Source organism: Phoca vitulina, unplaced genomic scaffold (genome assembly GCF_004348235.1).
Source record: "Phoca vitulina isolate PV1807 unplaced genomic scaffold, GSC_HSeal_1.0 scaffold58, whole genome shotgun sequence".
NCBI lineage: Eukaryota > Metazoa > Chordata > Mammalia > Carnivora > Phocidae > Phoca > Phoca vitulina.
This window is the reverse complement of record NW_022589761.1, coordinates 5337049-5356627: the sequence shown is the minus strand read 5'-3', so window position 1 is coordinate 5356627 and position 19579 is coordinate 5337049. Positions and strand designations below refer to the sequence as shown.

General features: G+C 44.3%; 1 protein-coding gene across 1 annotated transcript; it reads right to left on the bottom strand.

The window, feature by feature from the left end:
- Positions 1 to 657: 657 nt before the first annotated feature.
- Positions 658 to 14932, bottom strand: ZNF599 (zinc finger protein 599). Its single transcript, XM_032390272.1, has 4 exons — positions 14557 to 14932; positions 12574 to 12700; positions 10419 to 10514; positions 658 to 2633 (listed from the first exon to the last, which is right to left on the bottom strand). Exons 1-4 carry the CDS (start codon positions 14572 to 14574, stop codon positions 1111 to 1113), a joined length of 1764 nt encoding a protein of 587 aa, XP_032246163.1. The 5' UTR covers positions 14575 to 14932; the 3' UTR covers positions 658 to 1110.
- Positions 14933 to 19579: the final 4647 nt, after the last annotated feature.

Sequence of the window (19579 nt, the reverse complement as noted above, 5' to 3'; positions counted from 1 at the left end):
AAACAGAACAAAAATCCCTAATAGGTCATGCATTGATTGGTAGATGAAAACGTGAACAGAGGCTCAGACGAACATAAGTTTGCATTTCCCTTAGAAGCAATGGTTCAGTAGTCATTAATTCAGTGTTTGTGATGGATTTACAGAATACAACTACGATGAATAACAAGAATTGACTAAATATATGAGTGTGTGTGTGTATGTGTGTTAAGTATTTTATGACTCAGGCCTCTGAATCTCTCACAAACATTTATGCTCCCCAAGGGTAAAAATGACAATGTTTTAGAATAAGGAGTATTTTCAAAAAATGTTGGCAGCAGGGCTGCCTTCAATGGTCCAACTCTCCTGATGACAGATATATAAAGGACACATGGGGCGCCTGGGTGGCTCAGCCAGTTAAGTGTCTGACTTCGGCTCAGGTCATGATCCCAGGGTCCTAGGATTCAGCCACACACCGGGCTGTCTGCTAAGCGGGGAGCCTGCTTCTCCCTCTCCCCCACTCGTGTTCCCTCTCGCGCTCTCTCTCAAATAAATCTTAAAACACACATACACATACACACACACACACACACACACACACACACACACACACACACACACACACACATAAAGGGAATGAGGTCTTTTTCTCTCTCATACCCCCACCATCCCCTGCCCCAACCCCTAATGACAAATTATCACAAGCTTGGCAGGGAAATTGGAAAGAAGCCATACACTCATTTCCTTTCCCTTTCTCTTCTACATCTCCTCCTCCACCTCTCATTGTACTTCTAAAATACTCTTGAGATGGTTTTATAGTATAAATATAAGAAGCATTCTTGCTGACATATTTTCTAAATGCATAACCACTGGGCCTCACTTGTGGATGATTCCCAGGGGTAGTGTAAGGGTGTAGGCTGGGTCAATTTCTAATATGACCCTTGAGATGACCTGCCACAAAAAGCTTTCACACAGATGGTAATTATGTTTCTCTTCAGTATGAATTATCAGATAATGAGCAAGATATATTTCTCTGGCCAAAAGGTTTTCCTGAAAAGTTACATTCAAAAGAAAAGGTATTTCACCAGTATGAGTTCACTAAAATTGACCGATGTAAACAACCTGCAGAGGCCTTTAAACTCTGGTATGAATTTTTCGATGGTGAGTGAAGGATGAACTGTGGCTGAAGGTTTTTCCACATTCACTACATTCAAAGGGTTTCTCTCCAGTGTGAGTTCTCATGTGTTGAGTTAAGGCAAAGTTGTCACAGAAAGCCTTCTTACAGTCTTTGCATTCATACGGTTTTTCTCCAGTGTGGATCCTATTATGACGAACAAAGTTCGCAGGCTGGGTGAAGGCCTTCCCACATTCTCTGCATACATAGGGCTTCTCGCCAGTGTGAATCCTCATGTGTCGAGTAAAGGAAGAGCTGTAGTAAAAGGCTTTCGCACATTCTTTACACTCCAAGGGTTTTTCTCCACTGTGGGTCCTATTATGTCGGATAAAAACAGAGTGGTGTGTAAAGGCTTTTCCACAGTCACTGCATTTATAGGGCCTCTCGCCAGTGTGAATCCTCATGTGTTGAATTAAGGAAGAGCTGTCACAAAAGGCTTTCCCACATTCCTTGCATTCAAAGGGCTTCTCCCCAGTATGAGTCCTCTTGTGCCGGATAAAAGTGGAGCGGTGAGTGAAGGCCTTTCCACATTCGCTGCACTCAAAGGGTTTCTCTCCAGTGTGAATCCTCATGTGTTGAGTGAAGGATGAGCTGAGGCAAAAAGCTTTTCCACATTCTTTGCACAAAAAGGGTTTTTCTCCTGTGTGGGTCATATTATGCTGGATAAAAGTGGAACGGTGAGTGAAGGCCTTTCCACATTCACTGCACTTGTAGAGTTTCTTTCCAGTGTGAATCCTCATGTGTTGAGCAAAGGAAGAGCTGTAGTAAAAAGCTTTCCCGCATTCCTTGCACAAAAAGGGCTTTTCCCTAGCATGGGTCATATTATGTTGGTTAAAAGAAGAGCGGTGGGTGAAAGTTTTACCGCATTCTTTGCACTCATAGGGCTTATCTCCAGTGTGAATGCGCTGGTGCTCTGTGAGGTGAGACCTGCGTTTGAAGGCCTTCCCACACTCAATGCACTTGTACGGTTTTTCCCCAGTATGCAACCTCATATGTCGAATGAAGTCTGCCATGTAACGACAGGCTTTCCCACATTCACTGCATTTATAGGGCTTCACTCCAGCATGAATCTGCTGATGCCGACCAAGGGCCCAATTCTTGCTAAACCTTTTCCCACAGTCTTTGCACTTATACATGTTATTCCTTGCATCTATCACAGGGGCTTTTCCTGGTCCTTGTTCATGTTCACGTAGATCACCTTGGGTAGTGACTCGCTCCTGCAAAACCGTTAAACACAAACGATCATCTGTCTCCAAATCATCATGTTTATGGGTCAACTTCCTAGGGCATGTCTCCTTGTGGGGGTCTGCTCCTGGCCTCAAGTTCCCTTCCTGCATTTCTGATAGCTTTTCCTGATCCCTTGCTTGCCCCAACCTGGAATCCCTTGGGACTCCCTGGGTCACTTGTTCCTCAAAAGGGGCTTCCTCAGTGAAGGCCAGCTGAGAAGCAGTAAGTTCTGTGGTCTCAGGTTTTGCTTTTTCACCTGAAGGGAATCCAATACAGAAAGGTGTCTATTAGTCATGTCAACACAGAACAAACAAAATTACCATCTGAGTGGTAGAATGAAGATGAAAATAACCCCTCTAATTCCTGTGGCATTTATGTATCTATTAAGCCCAGGTTTACAGTTTCTTTCTTCACTAATCCTTGGACTCTTGACATCTTTAAAAGGCAACCCAGGAAGAAAAGCTGGGGCAGGGCATAGAGAATCTGGAGCGGAGAAGACTCCTCACCCTCCAGAATGGCGGAGGGTGGGCAGAGTAACGACTACACCGTATGTAACGACTGGGCCCCAACACGGTGCGGCAGCACGGGGAACGGGCACCGAGCCTGACCCACATGGGAGACCGCGGGAGGCCAGTGGAGGCTACCTGGAAAAGGTGCTGTGGGAGCTGATTTCTAAAGGAGAGTAGGGATTCTCTGATGGAGGAATGAGGAGAGAAACTACAACATGCGGTGTCTTCAGAGAATTCCGAATGCCAGGCAAAGTGAAGTGGACGAGAGGATGGTGGAGATGAGGATGGAGAGGCAGACAGGGACTGAGGAAAGAAAAAAATCTCGGGATTCTGGGCTGTGGGATAGTGGGGGACAGTGAGAAACTACTGGGCGGGCGTACTGAGTCTACTTCATCTGAGTAAAGACTAGGTGAACAGACACCAAACAAATACCACTGAGATGAGGAGAATTATAAATTTACCACATTAATGAAGATCTCTATGAAAAGGGAGATTAGTAATATAAAGTTGTCCTTAAATTCATCTATAAATTCAATACAACCTCAAATAAAATCCCAATAGTTTTTCAAGGATATTGACAAACTGATCGTGAAATTTACATAAAAGAACAAACAGACCAGGCTATCTCCAAAGAAGAAAAAAGAAGGGAGTCTTGCCCTTTGAGGAATTAGAATTATGATGATTATATACAAGGCAGTACGATGTAGGCATAGATTTAAGATAAACTGTCAAAGAAAAAAACAGAATTAAGAGCTCAGAAATGTATGTATGAACTCTGAAATACGACAGAAGCAGCAGAGAGGCCCAGTGGGAAAAGGAGGGACTACTCAATAAATGGATCTAGAGAAACAATTTCCCATATGGGGGAAAATGAAATTGTATTCCTAACCTCATGCCACATAAAAATTAACTCTATACTGATTAAGACCTAACTGTCAGAGGCTCACCGTTAACAACACTTAGTAAATAGTAAAAATGATTATCTTTTAGATCTTGGGAAAGTGAAAGATTTCATAAACAAGATAAAAAAGCATTAACTGTAAATGAAAAGACTAGTCAATTTGACTAAATATTATTTTTTAAAAGGCAAACGGTGGGGGGCGCCTGGGTGGCTCAGTCGGTTAAGCGTCTGCCTTCAGCTCAGGTCATGATCCCAGGGTCCTGGGGTTGAGCCCCGCATCAGGCTCCCTGCTCAGCGGGAGGCCTGCTTCTCCCTCTGCCTCAGGCTCCCCCTGCTTGTGCTCTCTCTGTCAAATAAATAAATAAAATCTTAAAAAAAAAAAAAAAGGCAAACAAGGGTATCTAAATTAATATCAGATACCACAGACTACAGACCAAAGTAAATGAGAAAAAGAGGGACATTATACAATGATAAAAGATCAATCCACCAGGAAGACATAACAATCCTAAATCTGTATGCAACAAATATCAGAGCCCCAAAATAAACCAAAAACTGAGTTCAAAGGAGAAAGAGAAAAACCACAATTACAGTCGGTAACTTCAACACTCCATATCCAAAATGAAAACTAAGCATATTTGTATGAGCTGACATTCACAGAAGATCTACATCAGCCAATCAACACATGAAGAGGTGCTCAGCTCCCCTGGGTATGAGGGAAGGGCAGAAGAGCACAATGTGATACCGTATTACATTCACCCGACTGAAAAAACTAACGAACTTGACGGTATCAAGCGTTGGAAAGGCCACAGGTCCGTGGAACCGTTAGTGTAACGCAGGGGAAGTGTAAACACGTAAGATGCCATGTGAGAAAACAGCAGGGCAGCATCTAGTAAAGTTCTCCTTCTGCTCACTTATAATAATCGAAAAATTCTAGCCCTAGGAACACTACTAAGAGAAATTCCTACACATATGCATGAGGACATATGTAGGTGAATTTTCATAACAGCACTCTGTGGGTATAAAAAACTGGACACATGAAAGTGCTCATGAAAATAAATGAATACATTGTGTTATATTCATGCAAATGACTACAGAAGAAAAAAATAAGTGAACTATACTACATGCATGGTGAATCTTAATAATATACTGTTGAATAAAAAGTACAAATCATGTAAGACAATATAACCTATGATATACTTTTCATAAAGTTCAAATAAAAAAGCACGTATATACATGAGTACGATGAAGTAATTTTTAAGTCTGTTTTGAGAATGTCAGTTAATAATGGCATTATAAAAACACGTACATAGGATACACGCATCCCTGTGTTTATTGCAGCATTATTTACAAAGACCAAAATATGCCCCAAGCATCCACTGACTGATGCATGGATAAAGAAGAGGAGTTATATATATGCAATGGAATATTATTCAGCCATAAAAAACAATGAAATCTTGTCATTTGCAACAACATGGACACAGCTAGAGAGTATAATGCGAAGTGATCAGTCAGAGAAAGACAAATACCATATGGCTTCACTTATATGTGGAATTTAAGAAACAAAACAAATGAACAAAGGGAAAAAAGAGACAGACAGAGACAAACCAAGAAACAGATTCTTAACTATAGAGAGCAAACTGATGGTTACTAGAGGGGAGGTGGGTGGGGGGATGGGTTAAATAGGTGATGGGGATTAAGGAGTACACTTGTCATGATGAGCACCAGGTGATTAACATAAAAATGTAAAAAATATATATAAGTATCTTCATTTATTTTTTGTTTTATTTACTGTGGTAAAAAAATATATATATAACATAAAATTTAACATTTTAAGATAAAACAATCTTAAAATGTAATGGATAGAATAATTAGATGAAGTGGAAAAACTCCTTGAAAGATTCAAATTACCAAAACTGACGCAAGATAAACAATATATGAATAGCCCTATATTTACCCCAAAAGCAAATTGTTATGGACTGCATGTTTGTGTTCCCCCAAAATTCATGTGTTGAAGCCCTAACCTCCAATGTGAATTTGGAGATAGGGCCTTTATGGAAGCAAGAGACACCAGAGTGTTCTCCCTCTTCTCCCAACCACCCCCAGCACACACACAACACCTAGGAAAGACTATGGTCTCCCTTTGTCTTCTTATAAGGACACCAATCCCATCATGGGGACTCCACCCCCATGACCTCATCGAAACCCAATCATCTCCCCAAATCCCGACCTCTTAATAGCATCACACTGGGGGTTCTAACCCCCCAGCTCCAAGTATGAATTTGGGGAGGACACATAACAATGTTCACAATAATGTTACATAAGAAAAATTATGTAAATCAACCAGTCCAGTACATGGCAAATGTTCAGTAACCTGAACACCCCTCTTATCATTATTATAGGTGTTGCACTTGCCAATCAGAATGTCCACAGTAACCTGAGTAAGAACATTTTCAGTAGTGTGGTGCTGAGAAACAACACTACTGGGTCTCAAAGAATAAAGGGGAAGATACCACCTGCTCCCTAGTAGGTGTTAACGGTTGACGACCCTTATGCATGACTGCTGGGAATGTGAAACGGTGCGGTCCCTTTGAAACTGTTTGGTGGTTTCTACTGAAGCTAATCATGTATCTACACCATGATCCAGCCAGGCCACTCATTTACATATTCCCAACAGAAATGTGTGCTTATATCCAACAAAAAATATGATCAAGAATATTCATAGCTGCATTCTTCACAATATTCTGAAAATGGAGAACAAGCCCAATAACAGGAAAATGGATATATGTAATCTATTCATTCACTGAGACACTGCACAGTTAAGAAATAACTCTAAATTTTGCAAGCACATGAGGGAACCTCAGAGCCATGATGATTATCAAGACGGACATAACAGTATTATGTACTGTGGGGGTCCATTTATAAGTCTTTAAAACTAATCTACAGTGATTGAGTTGAACAGCGGCTACTTTTGTAAAAGGGGTATTAACAAGGAGGGAGCAGAAGAAACCTGGGAGGTGCTGGAAATATTTCTTGACCTGTGTGGTGGATACTTGGGGTTATATATGTAATATTTCATAAAGATGAACCTTTAAGATTTGTATACTCACTATGTGTAAGTTATACCTTCGTACAGTAATTAAAGAAAATAGTAAAATAGTAACGAGGAAGCCTAGAAGTCCTGCGTAGCTGTCTCTTCAGAGAATGAGAAAACTCCCAGAAGCTTGGTTGTTCAGGTGAAATAGAGTCGTCAACAATTACATGTGTTGGGAGAGCCAAGAGCATGTTTTGTTTCAAGTTTCCCCCAAGTGTCCAAACTTCACTGTGTTTCCTATGTTGAGTTGAGAGAAGGTGAAGATATAGAAGAGGCAGGAATTATTTCCTTCACTTCCTTCACTTATGTGAAGACCCAAGGTCCCAGATGCAGCAGACTCATGTACGGCTTCCTGTAATTCCTACCTCGTGGTGCTTACACCCTGTTATGATGCCCTCTGGCAGAATGGCGCAGGCCCTTGATTTGCTTCTGATGTGGCCAAGTGGTGGAAATGTAAAAGATGAGGCTGTGTGTTGCATCCCTCTTGCTGGAGTCTCTCCCACCAACACTTGATCTGAAGGAACCTGACATGCTGTGGGGTGTCTCTGACTGTGGTCTTACCATTCTATAAGTCAAGAAAGCCAGGGACCAAAGAACGACCCCACACCACCTCCGTCTTCTTCACACCCTCTATCCAGCTGTTCCTGAATCTTGATCGTGTTTCATCTTCCGTATCTCCAGAATCCGTCACCTTCCCCAGCTCCATCGGTTCCGCACGAGCATCCTCGTCCAAGCCATACTCGTCTCTAGCCCGCATGACGCTAGCAGATTTCCAGCTGCTCTCCATGTATCTGCTGCGTGCCTCTGATCCGCTCTCTGCCTTCCGTCCGCTTCCCCATCCACTCACCCTACTTCCGTCTGGGAGCGGACCCCACCAAGTTGTGCCTGGACTTCTGACCCACAGATGAGAAGCAGTATATAAGTGATACTGTAAGCTCTGTTTGTGGTAATATTGCCACATGGCAAAAGATAACTAATACACCTGAGAAGTTAGGCGAAGGTGAGATCTAGACTCTGCTGGGGGAACTCGCCATGCCGGGCGTGAGAACTCTTCCACAGAGGTGAGAAGTAAGCTGCAGGATGAGTCTGTCAGGGGTAAAGAGCAAGAAGGCCAAGTGTGTAGCCTCTCTTCTCAATGTGAAGTAGGTCACATGCTGAGTTATGAGCAGTGAGGTGGGTGGCGATATCTCGAAGAAGGGTGAGTGGATGGGGAAGCGGACGGAAGGCAGAGAGCGGATCAGAGGCACGCAGCAGATACATGGAGAGCAGCTGGAAATCTGCTAGCGTCATCGGCCTAGAGACGAGTGTGGCTTGGACGAGGATGCTCGTGTGGAACCGACGGAGCTGGGGAAGGTGACGGATTCTGGAGATACGGAAGATGAAACACGATCAAGATTCAGGAACAGCTGGATAGAGGGTGTGAAGAAGACGGAGGTGGTGTGGGGTCGTCCTTTTGTTCCTGGCTTTCTTGACTTACAGAATGGTAAGACCAGTAGTTGAAAATGGCGAGGTGGGAGGAGTGGGCCAGATCATGAGGTCCTTTTTAGGATGTCAGTGGAACACTGGAACATTAGGATATTCAAGTGAAGATGTGGAACTGCAGAGCGGGGTGAAGGTGTGAGACAGACTCTAAGGGGTGAGGAGGGGAGGGCTGGACACTTGCTGGCTGAGCAGCCAGAAGGAACACGAGAGGGGAGAGATCACGAATTTGCACTGAAGCCTCTCCACCCACTCGATGGCCCCAGCAGCTCTGACAGCCCAGATGTGAGGCTGACAAAGGCAAATGTCTCCTTGAGGTTTTATAAGACAGGAGGGCAAGAAGAGAACAAGGCTAGGGACTGCTTCCGAATATCTGCTTCACAAGTGGAAGGATGGATAGATGCAGAGATGTATAGGTGAATGAATGACTGGATGAAGGTGGAAAAGTGTGGGATGCAAAGTATAGTTAGAGGTGTAATCTGCAGAAAAAGAAAGGACTGTCTTTTCTGAATTTGGAAGGAAGTCTGAGATATCATTATTCATTATGACTAATAATGCCTAAATATTACAAACACACAACTTTTGTTACTTTGTCACTCACTCTGAGTCAGGCAGTGTGCGATAAGCAGTTTCTTGTTATCTAATTACATTCCCAAATAATCCGATGATGCAGAAACCATCATTACTATCTTTTTCTAATGTAGGCTAGTTTAGCAGACTAGGATATGTTCATCATATCCCTGGCCTCTTCTCCTTGGGCACAAAGCTAAACCACATTTCCCAGTTTGATGCGACATGTAGCCTAATGACCAGTTCTTGTCAATGAAATCTGAACGAAGTGATGTATGTGTGCAAGGGGATAGGACTACAGATCTTCCACAACTTATGATGGGGTTACATCTCAATGAACCCATCAAAATGCGTTTTTTAAAATAAAGATTTTATTATTTATTTGAGTCAGAACGAAAAAGAGAGATCCCAGAGGCAGAGGAAGAAGCAGGCTCACCGCTACGCAGGGAGCCCAACGCAGGGCTCAATCCCAGGACCCTGGAATCATGACCTGAGGTGAAGGCAGACGCTTAACCGACTGAGCCACCCAGGGGCCCCCAAAATGCATTTAATACACCTAACCCACCACACATCATAGCTTAGCCTAGATTACCTTAAACGTGCTCAGTACACTTACATTAGCCTACAGTTGGGCAAAATCATCAAATACAAAGACTATTTCATAATAAAGTGTTGAATATCTCATGCATTTATTGAGTATTGTACTGAAAGTGAAAAACAGAATGGTTGTAAGTGTACTGTGGTTTACCCGCGCGACTGCACGGCTGACTGGGAGCCGTGACTCGCTGCTGCTGCCCAGCATCAGGAGAGAGCGTCATACTGCAATATCGCTAGCCCAGGAAAAGATCCAAACTCAAAATTCAAAGGCCACCTTCTACCGAATGCATACTGCTTTCACACCACTATAAAGTGGAAGAATCCAAAGCTGAACCACTGTAAGCTGGGGGCTGTCTGTCCTCCCCTGCTCTCCTATTCCTCTTGGCCAGTTGGATGATGCCAGGGCAAACTTAAAGCAACATACTGACAACAGAACGCACCTGGATCCCTGAATAAATAGGTGGTACAGAGTACCCCTGCTGACCCATATTAACCATGTCATAAATGAGAAAAAAACTCTTATTAATTTGTTAACTGACGTAGAATTGGGAGTTTATCTTTTACAGCAAGGTAGCATTAACTTAGCCTAACTTGTATATCAAAGGAATAGCAAGATCATGCAACTTCCTCAGTCAGGAGGCTAGTGAGTGGCCAAGCATTTAGAGCTTGTCTCTTACTCAGTATACCACCTCCCAACCCTAATAAAGACGAAGAGTGCGATGGGGTGGAAAGACAAGGGAAACAACTGGGAGTGCTCCATGACCAACCAAGACTCCGGGAAGGCCACAAAAGAAGCTGCCCATGGAATTTCAGACAGGTGATCCCCTGGTAGTCTGTGAGTTGCCATGAAACCCATTGCCAGGACACCCACCTGCCAGACTCTCAGCCACCTACCTGTATAGGTGCTTTTGGAGAGGCCTCTCTTCACTGTCCATAGTTCCTGCCCATGTTCCACTAGGTAGGTCAGCTCTGGTTTGGGAACAGGATGCCCTGTGCATGCAGAAAGAAATGGGGCATGGGTATGTAGGTAAGGACAAAAGGAAAAGTCTCAAGTATACAGGAGTATACACCTTTCACATGCCACCATGAAACTGCAGAAAGGAAATGACTCCTTCCAGAAGGTGTTCCCTAATGAAGCCAGTAGGATTCCACCTCCCCGTGGATCAGAACTACCTGGAGATGTCTGTTAAACCAAATGTGAGTTAAACCAAATCTCTGGGCATAAGGACAGAACACAGGGAGTCTGTAAAGCTCCCCAGGTGATTCTGGTGCCCAAGGATGGCTAAAAAACACTGGACTGAATCAACTGTTGAATGGCATCGACTGATAGTTGTCCGAGGTGGGCCGTGACCTAAAACCGCTACCCATTCTCAAGAAAAAGCCTTTAATCCAAGTTGGGAAGACAGAGCTGAAGGTGGGGACCTGCTGCCCTACTTGCCGCTGTAGCATCCCATGGCGACTTTGAGGATACTGGCCTGATGGCCTGGACCAAGGACAGAAAGTGAACAGACACGCCTGGGTTGGCACCTACCAGGCCAGGAGCCAGCATCACCTCAGGGCTTCTCATCAGGTGAAGTCATTTTCAGGGGTGAAATCAGTATGAGGAGGTTTTCTGGTACATGCACCCAAGCATGTTTTGCCAAATGTGAAGGCTTAAAGACAGGAGGACTCTGGAGAGAATCCAGTGACTAAGGCACCACAACCCACAGAAACTCCTAGAAAATCCTATACTGCAGGCCAGAATGTATCCAGTTGTCCTGCAGCAAATGCTCACTGATGTTTGCTAGATGCCTGGAACTGAGCCCCATGATGGGGCAGTGTCAAAGTTAAATCAGAGCTTCCTTCATCTCGGTCATGGAACTGAGCTCCCTGTCCCCACAGGGACTTGGCTCCTCCTGTTGGTCCCTCCACCTGGAATACTATTCCCCACGCATCTCCTTTCAACAACTAATCACAATGGTCACAAGCTAACACCATTTACTGCATTGATGACTGACCTCCCGGGAGAGACAATGTGGACACAAGGCCGGGAGAGCCCTGTCATGGTGACCATTTGGACATCTGGGAAAAGGGAGACCTCAGGCCTCAATTCAATTCATATTCAGACCAATTTCTGGGTAAACTGGCCATTTAAAGTTTCACTGGGAGAATAGTTGGGACTTACTGATCTAGTACATGTAACAAGTACATGCGTCATACTTGCTTGTTCCTAGTTCTATTCTAAGCACTTCACCGCTATTAGGTCACTTGGGCTAAGTGAAAGGTTACTATAAAAATACAATAAAATCAAATTAACTGTATTAAGTCCCCGGAAGCTCACGCTGCGTCCTCAAGGCTATGTGTCCTACAGCTATTCTTTCTGAAGGGGAAATTAGCTAAGAGACACAGGAGAGCTAAAGATGCAGCACCAAGCCCAGACTCTTCCAGCAACAATCAGAAGGCAGGAAAGAGGAAGGAAAAAGGAAGAGCTTTCTTAGATCCCCATCAACGCCATTGATGATGTGTCTGTGCACCCTCTGAAATGATCTCCCTTAGCAGCAGAGAAGCAAGGCATAGGCCTTAGGAGATAAGGGAAAACTGCAGACACCAGGAGCCAAAGAAGCCATTTAATCCAGGAGCCAAAGAAGCCATTTAGCCGAGATTGTGCTGCTTAGAAAAATACCAGTAGCACTGATGTCAAATATCTTCCTGTCTGTCTGATTCGCCCACTTCTTGGAGAACTCACAGGTCCTGCTTACTGGGCCATGAGGACATTTGATCCACCAAACTGAACCAATCACCTTACCTATTACGGAGATCTGGAATAAGGACTTCAGACTGAGGACAGCTTTTGCTGGACACTTGGGTAAGAATGTTGTGAACTATGTTTCTTATACAACAATCCCTATTGGACACATAGGGACGCCAATAAGAGGTTAGAACAGAATAGGCTGAGGACGTGGGGAGACAGGAAGGTGGGTCCCAGAGGCCTTCTCAATCAGCCATGCTTAGAGAGAAAGGATGGAATGAAAGCCTGTGGGTACCACTCTGGAGAGCAATGAATCCTTACCCAGTGAGACCAGGAGCCCACAAGTCTCCAGCATCACCTCCCGGTATAAGGTCCTCTGGGCTAGGTCCAGGTGTCTCCACTCCTCCCCAGTGAAGGTCACAGCCACATCTTTAAATGTTATCAATGCCTGGAATATCAAACAGAAGTGATGGGTGGCTGTATATCTATTAGATGAGATGACAGCCTGTTGCTTGGTCACCGGCAGAAGTCCAGAAAGACCCGAGGCCTGAACCCCTGAGTATCTCCTGAGAACCTAGCTCTGTGCTGGGCTCAGGAGGGAGGCAGGAGGTGCCTCTGACAGAGTAAAAGAACGTGGGAAAGAAAAGCCTCCTGTGTAGGAAGCCATTGGAGAAAGACACAAAACAATGATAATCTTATGTAGGCAGTGAGGAGCAGATATTAAGCCCATGAGGTAAGTGCCATCACCTCCATTTCACAAGCAGCAAACGGAGGCTCAAAGCCAAGTGGAACAGAGTTGTGTGTCTAATGAGAAGGGGCAAGATTTGAACCCAAGTCCCTCAGGTCCAGCCATGGTCGGGGGTTTAGATTTAATCTAAGTGTGACATAGTCCCGGAGAGAAAAATCTTTCGTTCATCAATCCCTTATTGGGCACTGGTGCAAGCGCAGCACTGTTCTAGGCTTGGAGATAGAGCAGAGAACAGGAGCTCACACTCTGGAGCTGGGGAGAGGTCTGGACAAGAAATTAAAGAAATGAGCAAGATCAAGTCATATGGCCCTAAGGGCTCCGAAAACAACAAAAGAGAATGAACTGATTGCAAACATTAGGGGACTTTAGCTGGAGCAACCAGGGAAGGCCTCTCTCAGGGGGCACTGGAATGGGAGCAGGCCAGGTGAGGAAAGATTAATAACTAACCTAAGCCCGAAGGTGGTCAGAGCTAGGATGAGAGTAAACAGGGTGACATGCTAGAGAGTAACTTAAGGCCTGTTGTGTGTTTACAACTCAGGAGACACAGCATTCCTGTACACCATCATTAATGAATATTGTAATGGAGTCACTCTTCAAGCACAGGTTTCCCCCACTATCTGAAAGCACAGTGTTCCTATGAAAACTTTCCTAAGCCAAAATGCAGTAACATGAAAAGTATCCCCCAACTTCCTGAAAGTTCCCCTTACTGCCAACTTTGCTTTTAGGAAAAACTTACATTAGCACCTGTTTTCACCAACCGAAAGAAATCCCAAAAGGATTTTTGTTTTTACCTTACTAATGTAGTCTCTCCTAAAAGCCAGTGGCAAAATCCAAACCTTTGGAAAGTGGGAGAACCTGAATAAGAAAATGTGTTAAAGAGGAAAATGGGTCACTGTTGCAAGTTGCAAACCAACTCCACTTGTAATACACAGACGGCAGCTGCAAAGTTCAATCCAGTGACTGTCTTGTCTTCCCCACCTGTCCAGGGGCCTTCTATGCCTACCAGAGAAGCAGCAATTCACAAAACGCAGCTCCCGTCCCCTCTCCCAGCTTCCAGCTGGGTAGAGGCCTAAGGCAGGGAGGCCCGAAGGCCAGGCTCTCCCTGGTGTGAGCCTAAGAGCAGAGCAGGACCAGGTTAGTCCCTCTCAGAATCACATCTAGACTGATGCTCTCTGGGTCGCGCTGAGCAATAAGGACACTTCACACACATACTCTCTCTGGTTCCCTCAAGTGAGAGACAATAATCGTTAATACACACGGTATTCCAATTTTAGACCCGAGGGAATGGAGGCCAAGGGCAGTGAAAAGGCAAGCTGAGGTCAGGGGCAGAAATGGGGGCCTCCCCCCCTTAGAACCCCTGGCTTGGATTCAGAACCCTGGGTTAGAAGTGATTAGATCTACCCCCACCCCCACCCCCCCGCCGCATTCCTCCAGGAACTCCAGATCCAAGAGCATTAAGAAGGAATGGCGAAGAGTTCCAGGATCTGTATCACTGCGGGCGGAACCGTGAGGACCGCGACCCCAGCGCGCGTGAGCCTGCGCGACCCTCCACTCACCAGCGCCGGCGCCGCCATGAGGCCCACGGGCCGAGCGAGACCGCGAGAAGCGGCGACTAAAGCCCGTCTAGCGAGCTCAGCCGACCCCTCACCCCAGCCCAGGGCCGGGTGACCAGGGACCTCGGTCTCCGCTGTGTAAACGCGCAACAAGGTCCGGGGGCCCCGTGCGGGTGCCTCGGGAACGAAGGGCTAGTGCCGCGGCGCCGGAGAGGCTAGGGGGACAACCCCGTTACAGGTGGTTTCGGGCTCATGCAAAACCGTGGAGGTAGGTCCTATCCTCCTCACCGTCCTTCGCTCAGTCTGGAAGACCCTTCTGGGTAGCGGCCTCCTCCCACCGCTCCAACCAGAATCGCCGCTCAACACAGACACGCTACACCCAAATGACGTCCTAAGCGGAGACGCCAGATGTCCCGCCCACGGTGCGGCAGAAACGCCCCTCTCCGCTCTCTGTCATTGGCTGAGCGCCCGCCTTCGCCATCAGAGGCACTGCCTTCTGGGTAATGTAGTTTCTGACTGCATCTAGGGGGCGCGCGCTCTGTTCTCTGAGAAACCTGGGTTAAAGTTCCAAAGACCGGGGTATGGCTTTTAAGAGGTTGAAGGAGAAGCACACAGATTTCAGTGGCCCTTCAGGCAAGGTCTCACCTCAAACAGGTGACGCCTACCGTGACCTTCCTCCCTGTGTACCGCAGTGGGATCACTCACTTCTTTCTGAGCCGGTATTTACAACGAAATGTGAAGATAATTCTTGAGTGTAGTGATTTTAAAAGTTCCTCTAATCGGCAGTTTCCAACCTGCAGACCACTACAGCATTCCCTTGGGAATTTGTTACAAATACAGGCCCCACTTGACTCCTACTGAATCAGGAACTCTGGGCTAGGGCCCCACATCTATGCTTTAAAAAGCCCTCCAGAGGAATTTAATGCTCCAAAGCGCTGAGAACCAGCCTCTTTAAATTCCAATGAATAGATGAGCTAAAACTGCCTCTTTTGTGGGAGATAACTAAAAAGGGCTCAGTAGCAGACCTGGCACATAATGGCAAGTACATAAGAGCTAGTGCTGTCATTATTATTATTTTATATTAGTATCATTGGTAATGTCATCACAAGGATCTGACATGCACTCCGGGGAGACAGGAAGTCTGATGCTTCTTGGCAGAGGCATTGGTGACATTTGTCAAAATATATAATACTTTGACTCAACAGGAGCCTCCTGAAGAGTATTTAAAATGTTTACATAACAATACACTCGAATCAGGCAGAAGCATTATTCAAGACTGCTTTTGACTTCCTTTATGACAGGGACTCTTCTATGATATGAGCACTGAAACTAAGGTGAGTGGGAAGAAGGATTGGCGCGGTATAGAAATGTTTTTAGAGAAATGAAAAGGCAAAAAAGTCAGACAAAAATTATGATGTATTTCCACAAAGTTACATCAAGCGAGCCTGCCTCTCCGGCCTCCCCTTCCACCTCTTCAACCTCTGCCAACCCTGGGCCAGCAAGACCTTCCCCCCGCATCCCCCTCCTCTCCTCATCCCATTCAATATGAGGACGATGAGGATGAAGACCTTTATGATGATCCAATTCCACTTAGTGAATAGTAAATAATCATCATGCTTTATAGTTAATAAACGTATCTGTTGTGTATGTATGTGAAAATCTAGTAACTGCATTGTGAGAACCGTATGGAACCTTTTCGTGTCCTCATCATCTAAGTCCTCCTTGTGTAGAACTTTAGGATCACCTGAGAATTTTTAAAAATGCAAGTTCTCTGGCCCACCTGATGAGGGAACACAGAAGGCCAGCTGAAGACGAAGCACAAGCCAACACCCTGCAGAAGCCTCCCTCGTCGGTTTGATCAGACTGTCCTGGTTTTAGCACTGAAAGTCCCATGTACTGGAAACACCCGTCCCGGGACAAAAGTCCCAGTGTTCAGTGATAGGTACAGAAGTTTGCAGCAAACCCATACATGAGCCAAAAACATATGGGCTGAAAGCAAAACTGTTTTTAATGCCAGGATGCTGGGTATGGCATAGATTATTGGCCATGTGTAGTTGCTGTAGCTGGCCCAGCTCACACCTGAGTGATTTTATGTTGAGGCATCATGTATAAAAGACACCTTACTTACCCCGATGCCACCTAATGTATATAGTGAATCAGTGAAGCCACAGAAAGTGAAGCAGTTTAATGATCCACACTGATCCCACCCCAGATCAGACATTCCTCTGTCTCAGTTCTTTCCTCTTCTTGCATGTCTGTGCCTGTATTTGTTTCCTATCACTGCTCTAAAAAAAAATATTACTACAAATTCATTGGTTGAAAACCACACACACACACGATTTATCATCTTGAAGTCTCTGAGCCCTTGAACTTCAGATCAGAAGTTCGAGGGGCTCTGCTGGGTGTTCTGAATAAAAATCCACAGGGACAAACTCAAGGTACTGGCCAGGGCTACAGTATTCATCTGGGGCCCTGGGCCTTCTTCCACAATCACTTTGTTTCTGTTTTTGTTTTCAGAATTCATTTCCTGCTCACAGTTTCCATGTGTCCTCCTTGACTTTTAAGCCAGCAGCACTGGATTGAGCGCTTCTCTCTAGCTTTGAATCTCTCTTCCTTTTTACCAACCAGCCAAAGAAACTAATCTGCATTTAAGGGCTCCTGAGATGAGGCTAGATCCGGCCAGATAACCCAGGATCATCTCATTTGAAGATCAACTGATTAGTAACTTTGCTTACATTTACAAAGTCTCACCTGCCACATATTCAGCATATTCATGGCAGTCACACCCGGGGGCAAAACGTAATGGGTTCCAAAATTCAGTCTACCATGTTCCCTTTTACCTGTAAATTCATTTATATCTAAATATCTATGTCTATGTATAGGTTCTGGAGCAGATTTATATTTTCTTAATAGTAAGCCTGGAATTCTTTTATATGTGAATTTAATAGTTTATCCACACAACTCAGCTAATGAGTATCCTCATGTCACTCTTACAGGCTCTAGATGTTACAAAGCACAGCTGGACTCAAATTATGGTTTGTCTCAGTTCCGCACAATGTCCTTAGTCATAATAGTTTGCTTCTGAATAATTGTGATTTCCCCTGATTTTTGAAACCAAATGAATCATTTTGGGGAAGTTTTCATTTTACTTACTTGTATGGATTTTCTCCTCTACTTCACCTGATAGTCACCTGGAGGCTCACATGCTGGGTCCGTGAGGAATGACTACTGATGTGAGTTTACATCTCACTCCTGTCCCTGATGACAGAGATCTCATTTGGAAGAGACCTGGGATTTAAGCCTAAGATCCAGCCTTAATTTTTTAAGTGTCACATTTACATAATTCTTATTATTTCTTGTTTCTCATGCCATAAACCAGGTATTTCCTTAGCTGCATTAAAATTCACACATTTGTGAATGAAAAAGCAGGTTTCCATATGGTGGTTGCACTTGTGTAAGAACACACTTCTATTTGAGATTTGTCCCAATTTTTCTCTTAGAGAAACTCCCAGTATGTGCATTTGTCTGCCAGGGTTGCCATAACAAAGTACCACAGTTTGGGTGGCTCAACCAACAGAAGTTTATTTTTCTGCAGCGCTGGAGGCTAGAAGTCCAAGATGAAGGTGTTGGTAGGTTTGGTTTCTTTTGAGGTCTCTCTCCCTGGCTTGCAGATATATGCTGTCAGTGTCCTCACGTGGTTTTCCCTCAGTCTGTGTTTTCTGTGTCTGATGTCCTCTTCTGATAAGGACAGCAGTCATATTGGATGGGGGTCCACCCATGTGACCTCATTTTACCTTAATTATCTTTGAAAAAGCCTATCTCCAAATACAGCCACATTCTGAGCTAATAGGGGCTAGGGCTTCAACAGATTTTGGGGAAACGCAATTCAGCCCATAACATTGTGAAATATGGCATATGTATAAGAAATTTAAAACTATGTAGATTTTAATCTTTTTAAAGTTGATACCTATGTAACCACCACTAAAGGCAATACAAAGAATAGCAGTGCCCAGAGCCCGGAGAACTCCATCCCAGTCACAACGTGCGCCTGCTCCGAAACCGAGAGGAATTCTAAAACCTGACTGAAAGCCAGTATGACCTGACTTGTTGGATAGTTTTTCCTATTGTGTCTCAATCCCAAAAATAGAGTTTGGTTGTGGCTGTTACTGAATTTTATATGAATGGAATCCTAAATTAGAGGCTCCATTTGGTCTTGTTATTGTCTTCAAAATAAACATACAAGATTCACCCATGTCATCCTGTGTATCTGCATATTATCCATTTTCATTGCTGTTGAGCTAATAATGGATCTATCCATTCTGCTGCTGATGCACATTTGTATTGTTTTCAGCTACTGGTAACGTAATCATGCTGCTGTGAGTGTTTGTCCAAGTATTCTGATACACATAAAATCGACCTTTGTATAGCAGTAGTTTACACACTTAAAAAAACATTCATTGGGAAGACAAAATATGTTTATGTACTTAACTGCAGAACTTTGAAATATACAAGGCAAAAAGTGACCAAACTAAACGATAATATACAAATTACAATCATACTTGAGGATGTTAACACTTCTTTCTCACTAATTGTTAGAATAAGTAAACAAGAAGCAAATCGGAGTGCAAAAGATTTATCTTGACCTAATGGTATTTGTAAAACACTATATCCAACATTAGCTGAACACACTTCTTTTTCTTTTCTTTCTTTTTAAAGGACATGGATGAAACATTTATTCTGTCTTGCTTGAATGAACTGTATTTCAGGGTAAGAGGCTGATGTCAGACAGTTCTTTTTTTTTTAATTTAAATTTATTTAATTAACATAGTGTATTATTAGCTTCAGGGGTAGAATTTAGTGATTCATCAGTTGCGTACAACACCCATTGCTCATTACTTCGGGTGTCCTCCTTAACGCCCGTCACCCACATACCCCATCCTCCCAACCACCTCCCCCTCCAGCAACCCAGATTGTTTTTTATAGCTAAGAGTCTATTATTATTTGCCTCCCTCTTTCTTTTTATCTT

Coding starts and splice junctions, on each gene's coding strand:
- ZNF599 (XM_032390272.1), bottom strand. Junction 10,515..12,573: donor TGGGCTCCTGGTCTCACTGG/GTAAGGATTCAT, acceptor CTGCATGCACAG/GGCATCCTGTTCCCAAACCA. Junction 2,634..10,418: donor CTCCAAAAGCACCTATACAG/GTAGGTGGCTGA, acceptor GATTCCCTTCAG/GTGAAAAAGCAAAACCTGAG.